Raw genomic sequence first — 19,751 nt, forward strand, 5'->3', positions numbered from 1 at the left:
CCCCAAGGAGAACGACTGAAAGCTGAAGTATAGGTAAAGGTAAAGATTCCCCTCACAAATATGTGCTAGTCGTTCCTGACTCTAGGGGGTGGTGTTCATCTCCATTTCAAAGCTGAAGAGCCAGTCCTGTCCGAAGACATCTCCATGGTCATAGCATGACTAAATGCCGAAAGCGCACTGAACGCTGTTACCTTCCCACCAAAGATGGTTCCTATTTTTTCTACTTGTATTTTTACATGCTTTCAAACTACTAGTTTGGCAGAAGCTGGGACAAGTAACGGGAGCTCACTCCATTACACAGTGCTAGGGATTTGAACTGCTGACCTTTCTGATCGACAAGCTCAGTGTCTTAGCCACTGAGCCCACGCTGAAGTATAAAATCTTCATTTATTTTATAAAAACCTCTATTATTTCACAGTTTCAGTTGGTCAGTTGTTAAGATCTACATCCAGTCAGGGAGCTACAGTGTTTAAGCTTATGCTTTTTCCACACTCTTTCTCTGTAGTTCTCTCTGTAAACAGTTCCCAGGTGCAGGCAGCTTATCTAAGTCTTTTAACTATGTTTTCCAATAAGCTACCAACATTCAGTTATTCACACTTTTCTTCACTTTCTCTATAGGTTTTTTCTGACCAATAGGTGTCACTGTTGCTCTATTTCTCTTCTACTCCTCTCCTTTAACTCTCCTTTAACTTCCTTTAACCATTTTTTTCCCTTTAAGGGTTTCCGGAGCCCAAGTTTTATAATCCCAAATAAAGTTTTAGTTCAATAGTATCCAATTAATATAATCCTTAGGTCAACCAATCCGATTTTCCTCTTTACCATTTATATATTCAAATAATTCAAATTTCTTATTTAGATCTGTTTCAGCTTTGTTCTTGTTAGCCGCTATTCTCGGGGTGGGAGATAAATCCATCCCCTTCTTTTACAGCCCCACTGTCACTCAGCCAAATTGAAAGGGGCAAATTTGACAGAAGTTAGAAAGTTCTCACCCAGCCACCACAGTTTTCTTCTTCCATCTTCCCTCATTTTCTCTTTTCGGGCTGTCACAGCCTTGGACAGTGTGCAATGGCCATGATTTCCTTCCTGCCGGATTGAGAGCTTTGCTTGGATCAAACAAGGAGTTAGCAATCTCCTTGTCATCTAATGGGGTCTCTTTTCTTCTTCTCTACTCCTCCAATGTGGCCTAGGTCTGTTGGGACCCTCTGGCAAGAGGAATTTGGCGAACTTCCATAGAGCCCTATGAAGGAATTGCCGTATCGCCTGAACGTCAGCTCCGCCTCTTCATTGAATGTTACTTGATCTGTATGGAAGATTACCTCTTTCCCTAGGGACAGATTGTCATTTTTATGTTTGTGCCAGTTGAGACTTTAAAATAATTAAAGTTATTTTGTGACAGATCATTATAGAAATACCTGCAGTGCATGAAATGCAAAGTCTGAGAATTTCTGGGTGATTATGATGCTATAAAATGAAAAAGAACACCTAAAAATCAAAAGAAAATGAAACAAAACCTCAAAGTAATGCTTGAAGAATTGAATTGAATTGAATATATATTATATGATGTAAAGAATAAATATGGTTGAAATACACACACACACATCATATAATTTCCATATGGAACATTTGAAACATGAATCCCTTACTCTAGCTCAGGGACAGGAGTCATACAGAACAATCTTAATCTTTTAAATGATTACTAGGATAATACAGTACTCTTCTCAACATCACACAGTTATAATTATCTTGAATGTTAGAGGGAAAGGAAACTTTGATGTAACAGTATCAGTTATTTTTTTGAATTGAAGATATATTCCAATATATGAATATAAGATCTGCTCTTTTAAGGCTCAAAAATTGTAGAGATTATAAAATACATACATATAAAAATATACAAAACAGTAATGCAACAGTTACAAAAATTGAAAATAACAATAGAAAAAACATGAACATTTATTTGTATGATATTTATATTTCGAAATAAATATTTTTTAAAAATCTAATTTTTATTGGAAAAATTACATAGCCATACCTTTTTAATGGAAGTATGAAGTTCATGGAAATTTAAAGGTTTTTTTGTTAATTGAAATAAACATGAATGTTTATAGAAAGTAAATATTTCTATAATAAGGAAATGATAAAAGAACTAGACAACATTGTATGACATTTTAATGTATGATTTCTATGCACATGGTTTTACATTGGGAATAGGTTTTATAGCTTAAAGACATGGAAATGTAATAACAGAATTTGAACATATGCATGAAAAATCATCCATTTATTAGAGAATGGCTTTACACAACAAAACATTAAAATGGCTATCTTAAATTACATTGAAAAGATACATATTTTTGCAATTTCTTTTCCAGAAAACCAAATTAGAAATTATATATGGATCCATAGGCATCATAAATATGCAACATTGTGTCACAATTTAAAAGACTAGAATTATTTGTGGAAAGAGTCTTTTCCCCTGTTGCTTTAATATATATAAATCTTAACTATAACTATACTAACACATGTTTTATTTACAGTACATGTGAATTAGATTCAACATGTTGAAATGTACCTCATAAGATAGAATTACTCTGTAATTGTTAAGATTTGTTCCATATGAAATACTCTGGGTGTTTAAAAATCTAATGTTCCATATAAAATCTCTCTTTCTCCTAGGGAGTTAACTACTTTATGTCCAAGGGAATATTGGATGATTCACCAAAGGAAATAGCTAAGTTTATCTTCTGTACAAGAACTTTAAATTGGAAGAAACTGAGAATATATCTTGATGAAAGGTAACTTGATTATAAAATGACAAACATCACATTCCCTTGTATTTATGTGGATTTCTTATTAAAACATTATGAAATAATTGGATACTGTTACTTATTTCTGTATTACTTCATCAGTACCTTTTCTAGCATTCATTAATCAAGAATTATGATACTCTCTGCATTGTGGATAAAATCTATAGTCTGTTAAATCCCCAAATGGAAGATAACCTGATTTTAGAAAGACAAGGATTATAGTACTGCTCTGGTGTTCATATGCTTATATTGTTGTATTAAATTGATGACTGATTACATACAATTTGTCTAGTTGAATAGTTTCTTTCATATATAACAATGAAAGCAAATATTTTGAGAAGCAAATCAGAAAAAACTGAATATTTTACAATATTTAAAATATGTGTACATAAGCAGCTTAAAGTATTTTTCTCTTTTAAATTAGGCGAGATGTTTTAGATGATCTTGTGACACTACACAACTTCAGAAATCAGTTCTTGCCAAATGCACTGAGAGAATTTTTCAAACACATTCATGCTCCTGAGGAACGTGGTGAATATCTTGAAACTCTCATTACAAAGTTTTCACACCGATTTTGTGCTTGTAACCCTGACCTTATGAGAGAGCTTGGCCTTAGCCCAGGTAAGAAGAAGGAGCATGTATCTATTTTAATTGATGGGTTGACATACCCTGTGGTATTGTAAAATTTAAAAGCTAACAAGTTTAGCATAAGTGATATTCATGTTTAAATCTGATCTTGTATAATAGCACTGAATTGAGCAAAAGCCTTAGGCATATACATTGTATATTCTTGTTGTAAAGCTTGAAATTATTATAAATTGACTTCTTTGTCTAATAGATACTTATTAAAATCCAGAGAAAATTGATTCAGTGTCCGTATTGCTAAAAAAGAGGGAAGATAGATAGGCAGACAGATCATATTTTAACATAATATACATGTGACTTTCCCAAGGAAATGTGGCTAAAATTTATATACAGTTTAACCTTATCTTGTAATGCAGTTCTTTTGCTCTTATACAGTATTTTTTTTTATTTTACAAAGAAAGAACATGGATTCCTATAATCTTGTCCTAAAGAATTTAAAATCCTTTTAGTCTAAAATGTTATGCAGGTTTCTTAAATTGTAAGCAGGCTTCACAAAATATTTTCTCGTTCTTTTTTTATGCTTAGATGCTGTTTATGTATTATGTTACTCTTTGATCCTGCTTTCCATTGATCTTACTAGCCCTCATGTGAAGAATAAAATGTCAAAGAGAGAATTTATCCGAAACACGCGTCGTGCTGCTCAGAATATTAGTGAAGATTTTGTTGGGCACCTATATGACAATATCTACCTTATAGGCCACGTGGCTGCCTAAAAAGCCCAATTTGTTAAGACTTACCATCTGTTGTTAGAAGAAGTCAGCAAATGAAGGAATTTTATCTGTTGTAGATACTGTATGGGGGTTAAATTAGTGCTGGTTATTCTAACCTCTTTCTGCAATCAAAATGTACACAAGCAACTTTTTTAGCAATTTACTATGGAAGCTGAAGAATTTTTTGCAATTTTTTTTAAACTTTGCTTACAGTTTGCACAGAACTTTGCAATTAGTCTGACATATTACCATTTCTGAATGTTAAACTGACATTATAGTTTTAAACTGACAAGTTGGTGGACTTGTGCAGTTGATTTGCTTGAACACTTTAACCAATTCATTTTTTTAAAAAAAGTAATATGTACATATTGTATTTGACTAAAGAGATTTATAACCATAATTATTTTATTGTAAAATATTTTAAATAAAGTTGTTTTTCCTTTTTTTTCCTATTAGAAGATATATTGGATAATTTATTTCTTCACATAGTGAGACTGTGCATGTTCTTTAAAAGTTTACTTCACAGATGCATAATCAGTTATAAACTATATAATATTCTATGGGTTTGGGCACCTATGGTTCTTTGATGTTGCTGAACTATGATTCCCATAGTCTTCACCATTGGTCCAGTGGGATGTCAGGCATTATAGTACAGCAGCACTTAGAGAGTTACAGGTTCCCCAACCCGATTCATAACCACCAAACTGGAAGACAGGGTATCAGTCTATCCTTGTGCCTCAATATCTAGTGCCTAAAAATATTTAAAAAACAAGGTTGGATGCTTTTATAATTGTTGCCGTCTAGATATGCTTTCTAACAATCAAGGTTTTGCAAGATTTATTTACTTGCATTAGTCATACTCATTTTGTCATATCTAGAGCAGAAAATGTTCTTTGTGAATTAGATTAAGAGACTGGGATCCAAAGGATCTATCTGCACAAGCCTTCCCACCTCTTTTAGCCCTTCCTGCTCCCATGATATCCCCAATGTGCACTGTAGGTATAGTTTTCCCCTTTTTTCCCACTAGAATTTTCTCCTTCCAATCCTGTAATTTTTTTGTCTAATAGGCAGTGAAACTTGGCTATGCTCTAATTCAGCACTTGCAATACAAGAAGTGACCTGAACAGACATGGTTAAAGCGGAGCCTTTTGAATAAATAGTGGGAGAAATGTAGCACTGACCCCAACATTGTTCTCACTATTGGATATATTTGGGTCTGTTTCTATATACCCACAGGAGTAGTAATTTATAAGACCATGGAATGCCTTCTGATATTTTTTCTATATAAATGAAATAAATATTATCCTTGTTTAAATTTGCTGAATTGGTATATGATTGGGATTAAGGCACCTTTTATTTGAGGGAGGGAGTATTATTTAAAAGCTGGTAGGAGTGAAGTAATTGTGGACTATAGACGTTCTGCATTGGCTTCAACTATCTGTCAAAAAAATCTTGCAATCCAGATGCAAAAAGATGTATAATATAGCCGGTGTCCAAAGTGAAACAAAGTATAGCTAGTGGTAGCAACCGGTGTTTGGCACCAGGATTTCTCTTTCTTCTGCACCTCCTCATAATATCAGCGGACTAACTAAAATTTTCTGTAAGCGTGAATCAAAGTTGAAGTGCACAACTGGATTCCAGCCATAGTTCCTAAGTCCAAATCTACTATATATATTTTTCCAAGCGAGTTGGATTTAATTATCAATAACAGTTTTGAAGAAGGTTGACTAGGACATTTGTCAAAGTTTAAGAAATAGTTAAGAAAATCTGATAACTGTAATATTTTGACTTGAAAGTGGTTAAGGATTTGTGCTATAAATTATGGATTTGAAATGCTATGTAATAACAATGTTAACAGTGTTGATAATGTTACTTAATTATCACAATTATTTTTCCAATTACCAGAATGTCTATATTTTGTTTTCCATTTTGAATTCTGCTTATTTGTTGACTGCTAACTTGACAAATCTGAAATTGGTATTACTCTTCAGCTGATGTAATTATATTTTTAAAAAAATCAAAATTGCACTGCAACTATTGGTTGGGGGATTGCGGGTTCTTTGGTTACCATTCTTGTGAAATGCAAATGAAGGTTAAAATGCAGATTAGCAAATTATAACCCCTCATTTCTTATATATTATTGTTACTTTAAATAAATATTTCACTCAATAAAATTTAGAGTCAGTTATCAGTTTTTTGTTTTTATACTGTCTTTTTACATTGTCTTTAAAAACCTGTTCTGAACCATTATTAATATGCATAGTGACTTGCTTTAGTCCCATATTACTGGTTTCATATTTAGTTAGAATAATGAGGTGCTTGTTCTGAGATATTTATACACATTTGTGTTCTTGTATTTAAAGGATTTAATAAAATGCAGTGTTCCTCCTGCCCAAACATCTCCCAACTTCTGAAATACATTTGGGGCTATATTTCTGGGAGACAGCATTATTCTTTCTAAATATCATTAAGAAAGGCTGTAGTATTAGTACTTGTAAATAATCAACTACTGCCAATTATAACCCTAATTTTATAAATATCTACTCAAAAGTTAGTTTTTCCTAACCTTCTAGGTAAGTATTCGTAAAATTGCTTCATAAATGGATAGTTTTCAGTATGAAAATAAAGACATTTTTCAAGTTTGCAGATAAAAAAGTAGACACATCTTTTGAAAGGCATACAGTACCTATGTTGTGCATATGAGATAAAGCAAAGTCTCAACTGCTTGAATTTTTTTTCTGAAGCTGTAGAGCATGGATTGGCCATTTTGTAGATTTGAGTGACCCAGATTCTCAACACATGATTGCGAAATTTGCCTGTATCCCTTACAATTTATAATGAACCATTATATTTAAGTGGACATTATGACAACTGGAAAGAGCCACATTCATTTGAGTCCACTTACCCATCAGCTTTGTAGATGTAATGTGGCCCAAGTGAGAGCAGAGTGGCTGGGCAGTAGAAATAGGGAGGAGTGTGATTTGGTGGTAGATGAAAGGACCAATCTGGCTTACATCACCATACCTGATTGGGCACAGAGAAAGAGGTTTGGCTGCAACTTCAAAATAGGTGGGGAGCAGCTATTGTCATCCAGGAGTCTTGGTGCCTTTTGAGGCTCTGCTCCAATATGAGACAATGTGGTTGGACTACAGGATAAGCTGGATCTGCTGCTTACCTACCTTCCTTCCTGAAGTGTAGTAGCATTCCTACCCAAGCTACTGAACTTCAATCTGCCTTTAGACTCAAAATCAGTGGTGGCTTGGGTGTCCATGGCCACTGTGGCAATCATGGCCTGGTCCAAGAGCCACACTCATAATAGAAGTTGCACATTAGATTTTTTTATTATTATTATTTTTTGGAGTGGTGGCATTGTGTTCTGGTTTGGAGGAAGTTACAGTTCCTTCCCATGGACAGGGAATGCTTTTTTAGCTCTGTAGTTCTCCATGATTTCTTTCAACTACAGGGGAGATGGACCCTGCTCCTTTAGCCCACACCATGTAACTTATGAATTTCAATTGCAGCTCTTTTCCCCCCTGAAGCTGTGGCATATGGTTCAGCCAAGGCCTTGGAAATGGGCATACTGCAAGACCCTGGATATGTTTATGTCTTGTGAATGTTCTATCATTGTGGATTCCTTAGAGCAGGACTGTCAAACTCGCGGTCCGTGGGCTGCATGACTCACACACTGGCCACACCCACACCCAGTTTAGTGAAGGGGGGAAGAGTCCGGTTCAGTCATGTGACAACACAAGTTTGATACCCCTACCTTAGAGCATTGGCTTAATTCTCTGTTCTTACTGCACCTGGCAATCCTGATTGATTATTAAAATTTATTGGCTACCCAACTCCACTAGATTTAAGTAGCATACAAAAGTAAGAAAATATAAAAACAGCAGATAGGTTTTATTAAATAAACTTTTGTCAATTTTATCCTAAAAATACTATCTCAGTGTTGGAAAGAGCAACTTTCCCTTGGCCCATATTATATTCAAAATTCATGAAACAAGAATACATATAATATGTTCTTACAACTATGAAATTATTTCCCACTAGGAATCAGAATAATTTAAATTCTTAAGATCTGCAGCAGAATTATAGTCTTGCTCAATTAGCTCAGATTAAGCAACCACGAGTAATATAAAAACAGGGCAGTTAATATTTTCCTATGTTATTTTTTTGTTTGTTTTTTCTCCTTCCTGATCACTTTGAGTGGAATATATTAAGGATACAAAATAATTAAATAAAATTTGACAGAGAATTGTAACTGGTGCGGTTAAAAATAACTATTTCCTCTTTATATGTGCTGTTCAGATCTGTTTATTTGGAAAGCCACAAGACTCATGCTAAATCTTTTTGCAAAAGAATTTTCATTTATAAAAGTTAGTCTCCCTTTGGCCTACTGAGTGAAGAATGTTGGGTTAATTTAAAATGATTAATGTGATTTTTTTGTCAGACTTCTGCCCTCTACTGCCACTGCAGTATGTCAGCCCAATAACCTGGGAAACCCGGACGCCATTCTGTCGCCCAGACAGCTTTTTCAAAAAGGAAAAGAGAGAGAGTTGAAGAGCTATTGCCAGGTACTTACCAAGGGTTGCTGACAGAGGCTCAATCATAATACTTATATGGTCAGAACAAGTAGACATACATTAGTGACTTAATTCATGTTTTGGACTGATGATCAGTACTGAGTAATTTTTAAAATGTATTAAAGTAGTATTTTATATCTGTTTATTTTAACAAATTTTATATTTCTGCAAAAATAAGATTCTTGTGGTTCCCAGTTTTAAATTAATGATGCAGAAGAAGATAACAACCAGTGGCTGAGGTGAGCTTTGTACAACTTTTCAGATGATAAATGAGTCTGTGATCTAGTTTTAGGCTAGAATGTAAATCTAAGTATGAGACTTTGATTGTCTCTGTATCATTCAGAAGTGATATTCTGATCAAGGGAATGTTCTATAGAAGCAATGGCATCTTCAACAGCAGAGCACCAGGTTGGGAAGGCATCTTTTGTATTTATAGATAATCCTTCCTTCCTCCTTCAAATTCTTTCCGGTTTCCCTCATTTCATTTGCTTGTTGAACACTTGCAAGGAGAAAGTCAGTGGATAGCCAGAAAGAAGTTACAGATCCAAGGCAACCAGGCAAGTAAGTATCTGCTGCTGAATGGGGAAGGAAATGAGGGGGTGTACTGGGGTGTGGATCAGGAATTTTGTGCATGATAATATGCAAAAGCCGTTACATTGGGTTGGGAAGAGTGCATGGGTGTGAATAAGAGATGTCATGTGAGTTGAGTATGACCTGGAGGCAGCATAACTCAAGAAGGGTAGTGGGGTATGGAGGTTTATGTGACAGCTGCCACACAAGTCAGGCAGGACATATGGGGGTACCATCGATCAGACAGGGTGCATGGGGGGTGAGGAACCAAGAGACGCTGCATGGCTCAGGGACGGCATGGGAGAAATGCATAGGGTGCACAAGTGTCATCGGAGTTATGGAAGGAGCATGATGTTGTGCTGCATATCAAGGTGGGTGTGGGATATGCAAGAAATGTCAACTGAGTGAAGGAAAGCTCGCAGGTAGCATGAATCAAGAAGTGTGGGGGAGAGGAGCATGTGCCAGGAAATATGCAACGTTTCCTTTCTCTGTTCTTCCTTCAGTTTGTGCCTTTCTTTCCTCACTTCTTTCCTTTCCAGCAGGCAGATAAATGGCTGCTGCTGGATATAGAAGGGAGTGGGGGATTGCAAGATTGGCTGGGAAACTCACAGAATGTCGCAAATAAAGTTAAAGTGACTTCCCTGGCATCCAGTAGCACTGAAGAGCTACATCTTGAAATGTTATTCCCTTGGGAATTGTGTGTCCTAGATTTTGCACACATTCTGAAAGTTAGCCCAGTTGAAGACCCTTGCTTCAAACATTGTTGCCCTATGATGCACCATTTTACACAGTTAAAGGTTGTGACAATCGGGGTTTAACAGTCCAAAGATGGACTGTTCAGTAAGAATTTTAAATATAGTTCATTGAATGTTATGATTTAAGTGCAAGGTGTTGGAATTATTAACAGCATTTGGATTGACTATCATGAAAGTAAAATAAAAGGAAGTGTATTTTGAAACTTGTTAATTATATTATTCGATTCCAATCATAATTTAAGCTGTATTTGAAAAAGAATTTACGTAGTCTCATTCAGTCATCAGGAGGTGAACAGCTACTAGGATAGTAGCTTCTTCCATTTTAGTTGGCAACCCCTTCAATTGGGGGCTGTTGGCAGATACCTGACACTTATTGTGGCTTTTCTGGGAACCATTCCAGGAAGACTGTAGGACAAATAGGAAGCAAGGATAATAATTCCAGAAGAAATGAAATATGATTTCCCACAATGTGGTCATATATTGCAGAATTGTTGCATACATACTGGATTATGTTTTACTATTCTGTTTTTACAACGTCTATCCCACTTTCTCATAATTACTGATAATTGTAATTTAAATTGTTTTTTTCTCCTCAAACACTAGTTCAGTTTTAAAAAAATTCACAAGATAAACTAGAGCTGCAATTTTCATACAAACAGAAATCTGCAGTCCTGATTTTATTGATGGTATTTACTGTATAAATATAAGTACTGGAGGAATATAACTAAGGAAATAGTGGGGTGCATTTATTGGATTAAGAGTTGAAAACATAATCCTTGTTTAAACATGCATTCATACATGGGCATAAGGCCAAGACAATGTCTTTAATAATTTATCAAGGCATTTGGGAAGTGTTTTATCCCAGGTTCTTGTTCTGTTCTGATATTAATCTTGCTGTCTTTTCTTAAAAGAACAAACATAACTTCTTGTAAATTAAAAGGCCAGTTCTTACCTCACTACTGCATGTATTCATCTGAATTTGTGCAGTCATATCCATATACCTCCTAATATATTTTCATTCAATGAAAAACAAAAAAGCCTTGGAAATTTGAGGTAGGTGACTTAAAGGTCTAGCTATTAGACTAAGAAGTAGACAACTTGATTTTCTGTGGCTATTTATTTTGCCTTAAAGGAGTGTTGGGTATATTGAATTTAATTGTAGCTCGTTTTGGCTCCAAACAAACCCTTGTGCACATATTTTCTGCAGCAGGAAAAAACTTTCCATTTGCTCCAATGAGGAACTAGCGTCTCTTTTCCATGTTTGCCACCCCGCCACCCCAAAAATATCAGCTGTAGGGACCTGATTTAGAGCACAAAGAAATTAACTCTCTTGTCCTGCAGTGTGTTGTTCTAGCTAAGGAGGAAGATCTGTTTTTCCCCCAGTCAATACAGAAATTGAGAAATGGAAGCATTGCAAGGAAGAGAAGTTAAAAAGTTATCCTGCAACATAGTTGCAAATCCCTGCAGCCATTTCCAGCAAACAACCTGGACAGTCTGTATTTTTTGTGTTCAATGAAATAAATGAATATAGGTAGTCCTCGATTTACAATCATTTGTTCAGTTACAATGCTCAGTTACAATGGCACTGTAAAAACTGACTTAATCTTCCTCTCATTTATGACCATCACAGCATACCCATAGTCATATGATCAAAATTTGGGTGCTTTCCAACCAGCCTGTCTTGACCCCAACGACAGTTGTAGTATCCTGGGGTCATGTGATCACCATTTGCGACCTTTTGACAGGCAAAGTCAATGCGGGAAAACAGATTCTCTTAATGCCTCAATGGTTCACCTAATAATTGCATAAAATTGGGCATGACTCACTTAATAACTGCCTTGCTTAGCAATCAAAATTTTGGGCTCAATTGTGGTTGCAAGCTGAGAACTCTCTGTACTTGACAACAGTGAACTAATGTAATCATAATTATAATATATATAATTTCCCCCCAGAATTTTAAAATAGTGTAGACAAACAATATGCCTACATGCATTAATTTTCTTCTTTCATGGTTTCCCTCAACCCTTTTTGAAAATAGATTAATTTCATAACTTCCAAATTGCCCATATTCCTTCCAAGTTGCTCCCTAAAGCACTATGAATCTTTAATTGGCTTCATGTTATTCTTCTAAAACAATACATGTAAACAAATAAATGTGTATTTTAACACACAAGAATGCATATTGAACTTGGTAAAATTGATTTCCTCAGAGTTCTATTACACCACCATTTCCTATGCAATCTGGGCATAAGCTCTCAGAAGAAGAATTGTCAAATTTTGTCATAATATTAATGCCAGTAAAAATGTTTTACTGCTTAGCTGGATATGCTTAAGGCCCATATACAGAAAAAGCAAGCTGTGGAAAGCTTGGTTTAATCAGGATCCAGCACAGGTTTAGTCTATTCCAGTGGTGAGTTTCAAAAAAATTTGGAACCTCTTCTGTAGGTGTGGCCTGCTTTCCAGGTCCACTGGTGGAACCTCTTCTAACCTGTTCGGTAGATTTGACGAACCGGTTCTACTTAACTGGTAGGAACCCACCTCTGGTCTATTCCATATTTTAGCACCTTGCATCTTTAACACCCCTATGTAGACATTCTTGCCTATAACAAAGCACAGAACATATAGTTGGTATTATCAATTAATTAACTCAATGACTTCAAAATCAGCCAGTCTCTAATACATGACATAATAAGCAAATGAATAGCAAGCAGGCAGAACAGTATTTTTATATAATTTATATAAAAATAACTACCGTTATTTTTAAACATAATCTTTAAGACATATCTTGAAATGTTATAGATTCATATGGACACCTAAATATAAATGCACTGCATTGCTAATTTTCACACATTGTTTAGTATCTGCAACATGACAGTATTCTTTATTATTATTTGAATTATTTGTATGGGTGGCCAACTTGCAACATACAATGGAGAAAGTAGTAGTGATCCAATTCACAAACATGATGTGATATAAAAGTGTGGACTATAAATTACTTTACACTAAGACTGAAATCAGGTGTACATTTCATAACAACATATTTGAACTAAGTAAAAATGCACAGATTGTAAGGCAAAGATAAATGTCAAAGATGAAACTTTTATATTTCATAATAAATATCAGTTTACAAGTCTATATATTCTAATGGAGTGAAATTATTTATGTTCTAGACTAGAGTCTAATAAAATTAATTTGTTTATTTATCAAACTTACATGGCCATTCATCTCACAAAAAGTTATAGTGTTATAGTTTACAGGGGAAAAAACCACATTTATAAATAATCATAAACATGTAAAAATAGTATTAAAAGTTAAATATTTATAAGAATAAAATATACAAATCCCAGACAGAGAGAATGAGTATATCCACTTCCATAGGTTTGCTGGGATCTGGTGACAGGCCTGGTGACAGCCAGATCTTGAGAAACTTCCAAACTTGTCCCATCCTAAATAAGTTAGCCTTTATTAGATGTGATGCAAGGCTTTGTTGCATGACTGTTGGCCTTTTCATATCCTTGTACACCTGCAATTTCAAGGTGGAGAGACTTCAGCACAGAGCTAGTGCTGGGATAGATGAGGCATTGCCTGTGGCATGTCATCCTGAAATTCAAAATCTCTGTGGTTCCATAGGAATCAATGCCATTTTCTTAAGCCTTATGAGTCTGCCATGTTGTGAAGAGTAACTGCTGGATTTATTCACTTATAATTATTACATTATTTATCCAGTTTTCCTTATCTGCCTACCTCCTCATGTGGTTTAAATGCTTGGTCTTTGGACTGATCTTTTGCCCTGAAGTCTCCATTAAAAAAAGAAAGAAGTGGTAAGGAGCATTTGTCTGCTTCCCTTTCTCAGAGTGCTGGCAGTTATCTCTAGGAGCATCAGGGGCATGACTTACTGCCATAAAACAGAGTTAAGCAATGCAGCCTCTAGGGATTGCAACTCTGCCCCAAGAAAAATTAATCATAGATTAATGTAGAACAGACTCTAAACCTGGGAAGGGCCTTATGAGTTAAGAAGCTCCCTAGTGAAGAAAGGAAAACTCCTTATCTGGAGACCAGTAGGAAGGAGCAGATACTTTAAAGCTTTGATCAGTCCAACACACAGAGGAAGCCTTTGGCCCCCAGAACAATTAGGAATGATTCATACAACCATCAAGCATGCATTGGCCATAGGAAATCTAATCCAAATTAGATTAGATTTGAGTTCATTCCCTACCTGTGGTATGTACAATTTAGAACCTAGTCAGGATGTGTATGTGCTGTATGCCAACATAGTTATGTCAGAGGAAAATGGGCAAAATTAACCAGTTGTCTGTGACTTTTCTAGAAAGAAAAACTTTTTTTCTTTTCTCTTTCTTTTCTAGTAGTTACTTAGAATTCTAAATTATCCAATTGTTTTAGGTTTCCCTACAAGTACATCTATAACATTTGAAGTGGTTCTGAACATGCCAATCTTGGTCTCTTATATAGTTGTGATATTTTTAAGTGCATACAGAAAAAAATATGTAACTACTTAAGAGTTGATCAACTGGTATATTAATATTTTGGAAACTCTTCTAATTGTATTCAATTGTGTGTTATATTTGTGTGGCTTTGATTATTGTAAATTGTACTACAACATATATTACCTTTTCTATATTGTTAGAGGAAATGTTAAAGTTAATTCAATTATACTTATGACTAATTAATCCAATTGTATAGCTGTGTGCCTTGCATAAGCTCGGCTCACAAATTCTTTATGTGATATCACTAGCGCATACATATTCATATGAGAACTGGTTTGGTGTGCACATAATCTTCGACTTGCAACCACAATTGACTCCAAAATTTCTCTTGCTAAGTGAGACATTTATTTCATGAGTTTATGATCTTCCTTGCCACAGTTAAGGGCATCACTGCAGTTGTCACTTTAGCAACACGGTAATTGTGTGGATCTGGTTTTCTCATTCATTTTGCTTGTCTGAAGGTCGCAAACGGTGGTCATATGACCCTAGGACAGTGCAGCTATCACAAACATGAGTCAGTTGGCAAATGTCTGAATTTCAATCATGGCGATGCTGAAACAGTGTTAAGAGTGAAATAGGTCACTATTTTCAGTGCCATTCTAACTTTGAATGGTCATTAAAAAAAAAAAGTAAGTTGAGGACTACTTATAATGGTTATGTGATATAGATGGATGGATGGATGGATGGATGGATGGATGGATGGATGGATGAATAAATGGATAAAATTCCTACTCCTAGAAGCTTACAGTTTCATAGGCAGTCAAGAAAAGTCTTTATGTGCGCAATTTATATTATCCATACTCTGTGTACGTTCTGAAAATCATTTCTTATTTATATCTTTCAAGTACTATTTGTGTGTGAATTATAACTATGTTTGCCCAATTTGAATAATAAATGTGATTTGGTTATCCAGCAGTGATGGGTTCCGGATTCCGTTGCAACCAGTATGGTGCAACGAGACCGGGTGTCTACCACATGCATGTGCGCAACACGCGAACAGCACGCACATGCATACTTACCGCCTGTGATTCTCCACAACACTCCAGCTGCTCGGCGTAGTGTCGCGCAGGCGCCGTATGCTCCGTGCACATAAGCCCCGATTGGCTCAAATACAGGTAAGGAGGGTGGGTGGGCGGGTGGACTCTCCAGAGCACCGTACTGGAATGGTTCCTGGTGCTTCCAGCAGGCACTGGTTTGCCCGTGCCGGGGCATACCGGTCATATCCCACCACTGTTATCCAGAATCCTGTGCACCAGAAGAATATAATACATGGGTTTGCAATCTCTCTCGCTCTCTGTCTCTGTCTCACTGTTTCTGTGTGTGTGTGTGTGTGTGTGTGTGTGTATTATCTTGTAATTCAAATATGAGTCATACATTAACTTGGTTAAATTACATCAGGATTATAATGGCCTTTTTTCTACCCTGCATTAGGCTTTTCTGGAAATAATGATTTATCATTTCTGGAAGCAGAATTATTATTTCCATTATATTTCTAATCATTTTTTATATTTGTCTCAGTAAAGAACATAATTTTACAAGGACTGCTGCCTCTGAATAAACTCTCAACAACTGAGCACTCATGTTAATGATTTTAAGTGACAGTTATACCAAAGTATGCTATTAGCAAGAGAGAAAAGATTCTACATTACTTCTCCCACTCCAAATCTAGTTTCCGCTAGATAGCAATGAAGCTTAACTCTTGGGCAATCTTACAGAAAAGCCTAATGCCATTGACCTATACTTAGATATACATTAGAGACATTGCTAAACACAGTGATACCACTCAATTAAAACCAGAAGGAAGGACAGCAGGCAGCTCCCTATAGATTTAAAACCAACCTTTCCTAAAACACCCCATGTGTTCTTTAGAATAGCTGTGGGTTATGAAATTTATTCTTCAAAAACAGATGGGGAATAATGTTCTAAATTATTGCTGGCTAGAACAAAAGTCTGTTTAGCAATATTTTTCAACAATCCACAATAATTTTTTAGAGAGAGCTTTTCTATATTGTTTGTCTCTAGTATCTGGTGAGATATTTCAGTCATCCAACAGATTTACAATGTTAAAACCAATCATCATGTAATGATGTTAAATAATGTTAAAACCAATCAACTTGCAATATAAGATTGACAGTATTAAAATGTCACATGTCCTATGATATGACTGGCATATTTTAATCTATACTATAAAACTGTTCCTTAATATGACTTAGCCTTCATGGATTTTAAATGCACTAATATTGATAAGTGAGAGTGGATTCCTCAGGCACTGAGCATTGATTGGATTAAATTATATCTCAGATGTCATATCCAACCTTTACAGTGTGTTATAAATATAAATCCTACACTTTAATACCATATATGACTTAAAAAGAAAGGTTAGTTTAGCCCATAAGTTGCAAACTAAAGTCTGTTTCTTCACTTACAGGGAGCACAAAGCTTAGTCAAAGAGCTGAGCCTAACAACTGGGACCATGAAACATGGGATGCTAAACAGGCCAGTGCAAGGAAACAACAATCTATTTGTAGCAGAAGCCATTATCTCAATAATATTTGCAATAATAACAATCATTTTACTAAAGAACTGGATTTTCCCAATTACCATGACCAATTAGATTGGTTCAGAATTAGATTGGCTAGTGCAGGGGTCAGTCAAACATGGCTCTGGAGCATCTTGTAGCTCTTTCATCCCTCTGTTGCAGCTCCCTGTCGCTCAAAATATGAATATCAACATCAATGGGTGATACTCGCCAGCATGTGATTTATTGAGCTTTTCAACCCCCAGTAGGACAACCATTGATAAATCCAAGAAAATAAAAGTTTCAGAATAAAACAGAACGTTTAATTCAACTGCATATGCTAGTTTGTTGCTGCTCAGGAAATAGTCAGGCATGGGAAGGGTTTTGTCCTGGTGTTTTCTTTTCTGTGGGAAATGGGTCCAAATGGCTCTTTGAATGTTTAAGGTTGCCGACCCCTGAGCTAGTGACTTTCAAAGAAAGAAAGGATTGCTGAAACAGATCAGAGTAGAAATCTCTTAAATTCCCCAGGTGGATATCTATACAAATAGGGCTCCTTTTTGTCTTTAGGTATGTATTGCCACCATTTCAAGTCTTTTTTTTTCTAGCAAGCTTGATCACTTGATCACTTAGTCACAACAATTAGATCTTTGCCTGAGCCATATTAGTTATTTGAAGCAGACTGAGTTATTTGTTTAAATGGGCACATTCAGCTCTTTAAACATCCCCTCAATATACAGAGCTGCTGTTCTAATTTCTAAAATAAATTTCCTAAAGACTCAATGTAGTCTCTCCAATAGGAATTCAAGATTTTTTGATTCTTTGAAAGCCCAGAGGGATTTTTAAGAGAGTGAATAATTGTCCATTCATATAACTTCACATATGAATGTATGTAATAACTATATTCAATATTTGAAAATATCAGATAATATTCAAAAATTAAAGCAGTAGAATTATCCTAGTGTACAGTATCACATATTTCATCTTTCCATACATATTTTGCAGTGGATTTCAATAATCTTTTATTAAACAAGACAACAGAGTAAAATGAATCAAAGTGATTTGACTTAAAATGCGGCTCAAAAACAATAGAGGAGGACAGGTGACTGTTCAAATAAGCCTTTATCCTTCTGGGCCTTTCAACATTTTAAAATAAACTTAACCAATTGTAACCAATTATACAGCTCAGGCCGCATTTTCAAACAATCCAGAAATTCATTTTTGCGTTCACAGAAGTGCTTTGTTAGCTTTAAATGGTGCAAGAAGGGCCTTGGGGGATGTGGTGGTTAGGTTGAACGGCAAGTTTTCTTAGCAGTTTATTTCTATTCAATCAGAAAATTTTGGTTTCTTCCCAAAATATAGGTTGGATCTCGATCTTCAATCCCAAAATAGGTTTGCCCGGGAATAAGACTCTTAGGACTCAGTGAGATTTCTTTCGACCAAACCTTCGCTGTTTCGCTTCCAAGTCTTTTGTACCAGTCTCAGGCCCATTGAAAAGAGCCCACGCACCCGACCCAAATTGAAGAAGCGCCGCCCGGGATGTCGCCAGATCGCCCAAATTGTAGAAGCAGGTCTCGCGGAGGTTGCCCTCTTTTCCTTAAAGGGACTCCCTTCGCTTGTGCGTTCAGGTGTGGGTCGGCTGCTATTTAGGATACGGGTGTAAAGATGCCGGCTAGGCAGCTTGAAGAGGATGAATTTAAATAGCTAGAAACAAAGTGCGGCGGGCAGGCTTGTCGGCTTCATTAAAAAAAAAAAAAAAGCGACGGAGCTGGAACAGGCAGGCGGAAAAACAGTCGTGCTCTCCTTTTACATCCTAACCAAACTACTGCTTCGTTGTTGTAAAAACGGCGAAACAAACGTGTAACGCACAAATAGCATCCTTGGCCCCGGGAGATCCCGACTCTTCCCTTTTGACGTCCGGCGTTGTGCTAGGAGAGATCAAGGGCTTGGAGAAGGCGGCTTTGCCTGAAAAGAATCGGCTCAGATTACAGTACTCTGGGCAACATTCACGTCTGGACGGGGATTGACAGCCGATATGTGCGCGTCTCTGTGGGTGTTCACGGGAGGGGGGGGGGCTTCAGCACACACGTGGAAGGCATCCTTCGAGTTTTTAATGCCCCGCGCCGAGGACAGAAGGAGATCTGTGAAATAAAGCTGATTCTCTCGGGGTCTCGTTCTTAATTAAACTCTCGGAGCTGAGAGGGAGGACAGCTTTGACTTGAAAGGAGCCAGCCCACCGCTACCAGATTAAAAATTTGCCGTGACGGGCACCGGTCTTCCATATTCACTGGCGGAAAGCAGAATCTCCGGAAGTCAGTCAATTTGACTGAGAGGCTCCAACCCATTTCCAAGACGCCTTACAGTTTGCAGGGACGAGCGGCAGGGCAACAGCAGCCGAGACGATGTCTAACTTGACTTGCCTGACGGAACTCGGGCTGGAGTAAGCGCCTGAGCGCCCTTTCATTTGGGGGAAGTAGGTGGGTGGGTGGGTGGGTGGGTGGGGAGGGAAGCGATTTCTTTCAATGTTTTGAATCCCTTCTGAATAAAACACGGCTAAACATTCTGGCTGAATGCAGGGGAGGTATTTGTACTCCTGGGCTTCGTGATCTTTGAGGGAAGAGAGAGTTTGTTATTTGGATGGCTAGATACGTTTTTTGTGGCTAA

At 36.5% G+C, this 19,751-nt stretch overlaps 1 protein-coding gene across 2 annotated transcripts in view; it reads left to right on the forward strand.

Annotated features, from left to right (window-relative positions):
• The window catches only part of FBXO8 (F-box protein 8), a 31,191-nt gene extending 24,861 nt beyond the window's left edge, over positions 1-6,330 (forward strand). Inside the window, exons 4-6 of one of the 2 annotated variants that reach the window (XM_087724578.1) lie at positions 2,671-2,789; positions 3,226-3,422; positions 4,027-6,330. In XM_087724578.1, the coding sequence (XP_087580704.1) occupies positions 2,671-2,789; positions 3,226-3,422; positions 4,027-4,037 (327 nt within the window). In that variant the 3' untranslated portion in view covers positions 4,038-6,330. Of the gene's footprint in view, positions 1-2,670; positions 2,790-3,225; positions 3,423-3,971 lie in introns of both variants that reach the window. The other variant, XM_014055254.2, reaches the window with a different exon arrangement.
• Positions 6,331-19,751: the final 13,421 nt, after the last annotated feature.

Source organism: Thamnophis sirtalis, unplaced genomic scaffold (assembly GCF_051295495.1).
Source record: "Thamnophis sirtalis isolate CommonGarterSnake01/CBP01778 unplaced genomic scaffold, rThaSir2_p1.2 scaffold_10, whole genome shotgun sequence".
NCBI lineage: Eukaryota > Metazoa > Chordata > Lepidosauria > Squamata > Natricidae > Thamnophis > Thamnophis sirtalis.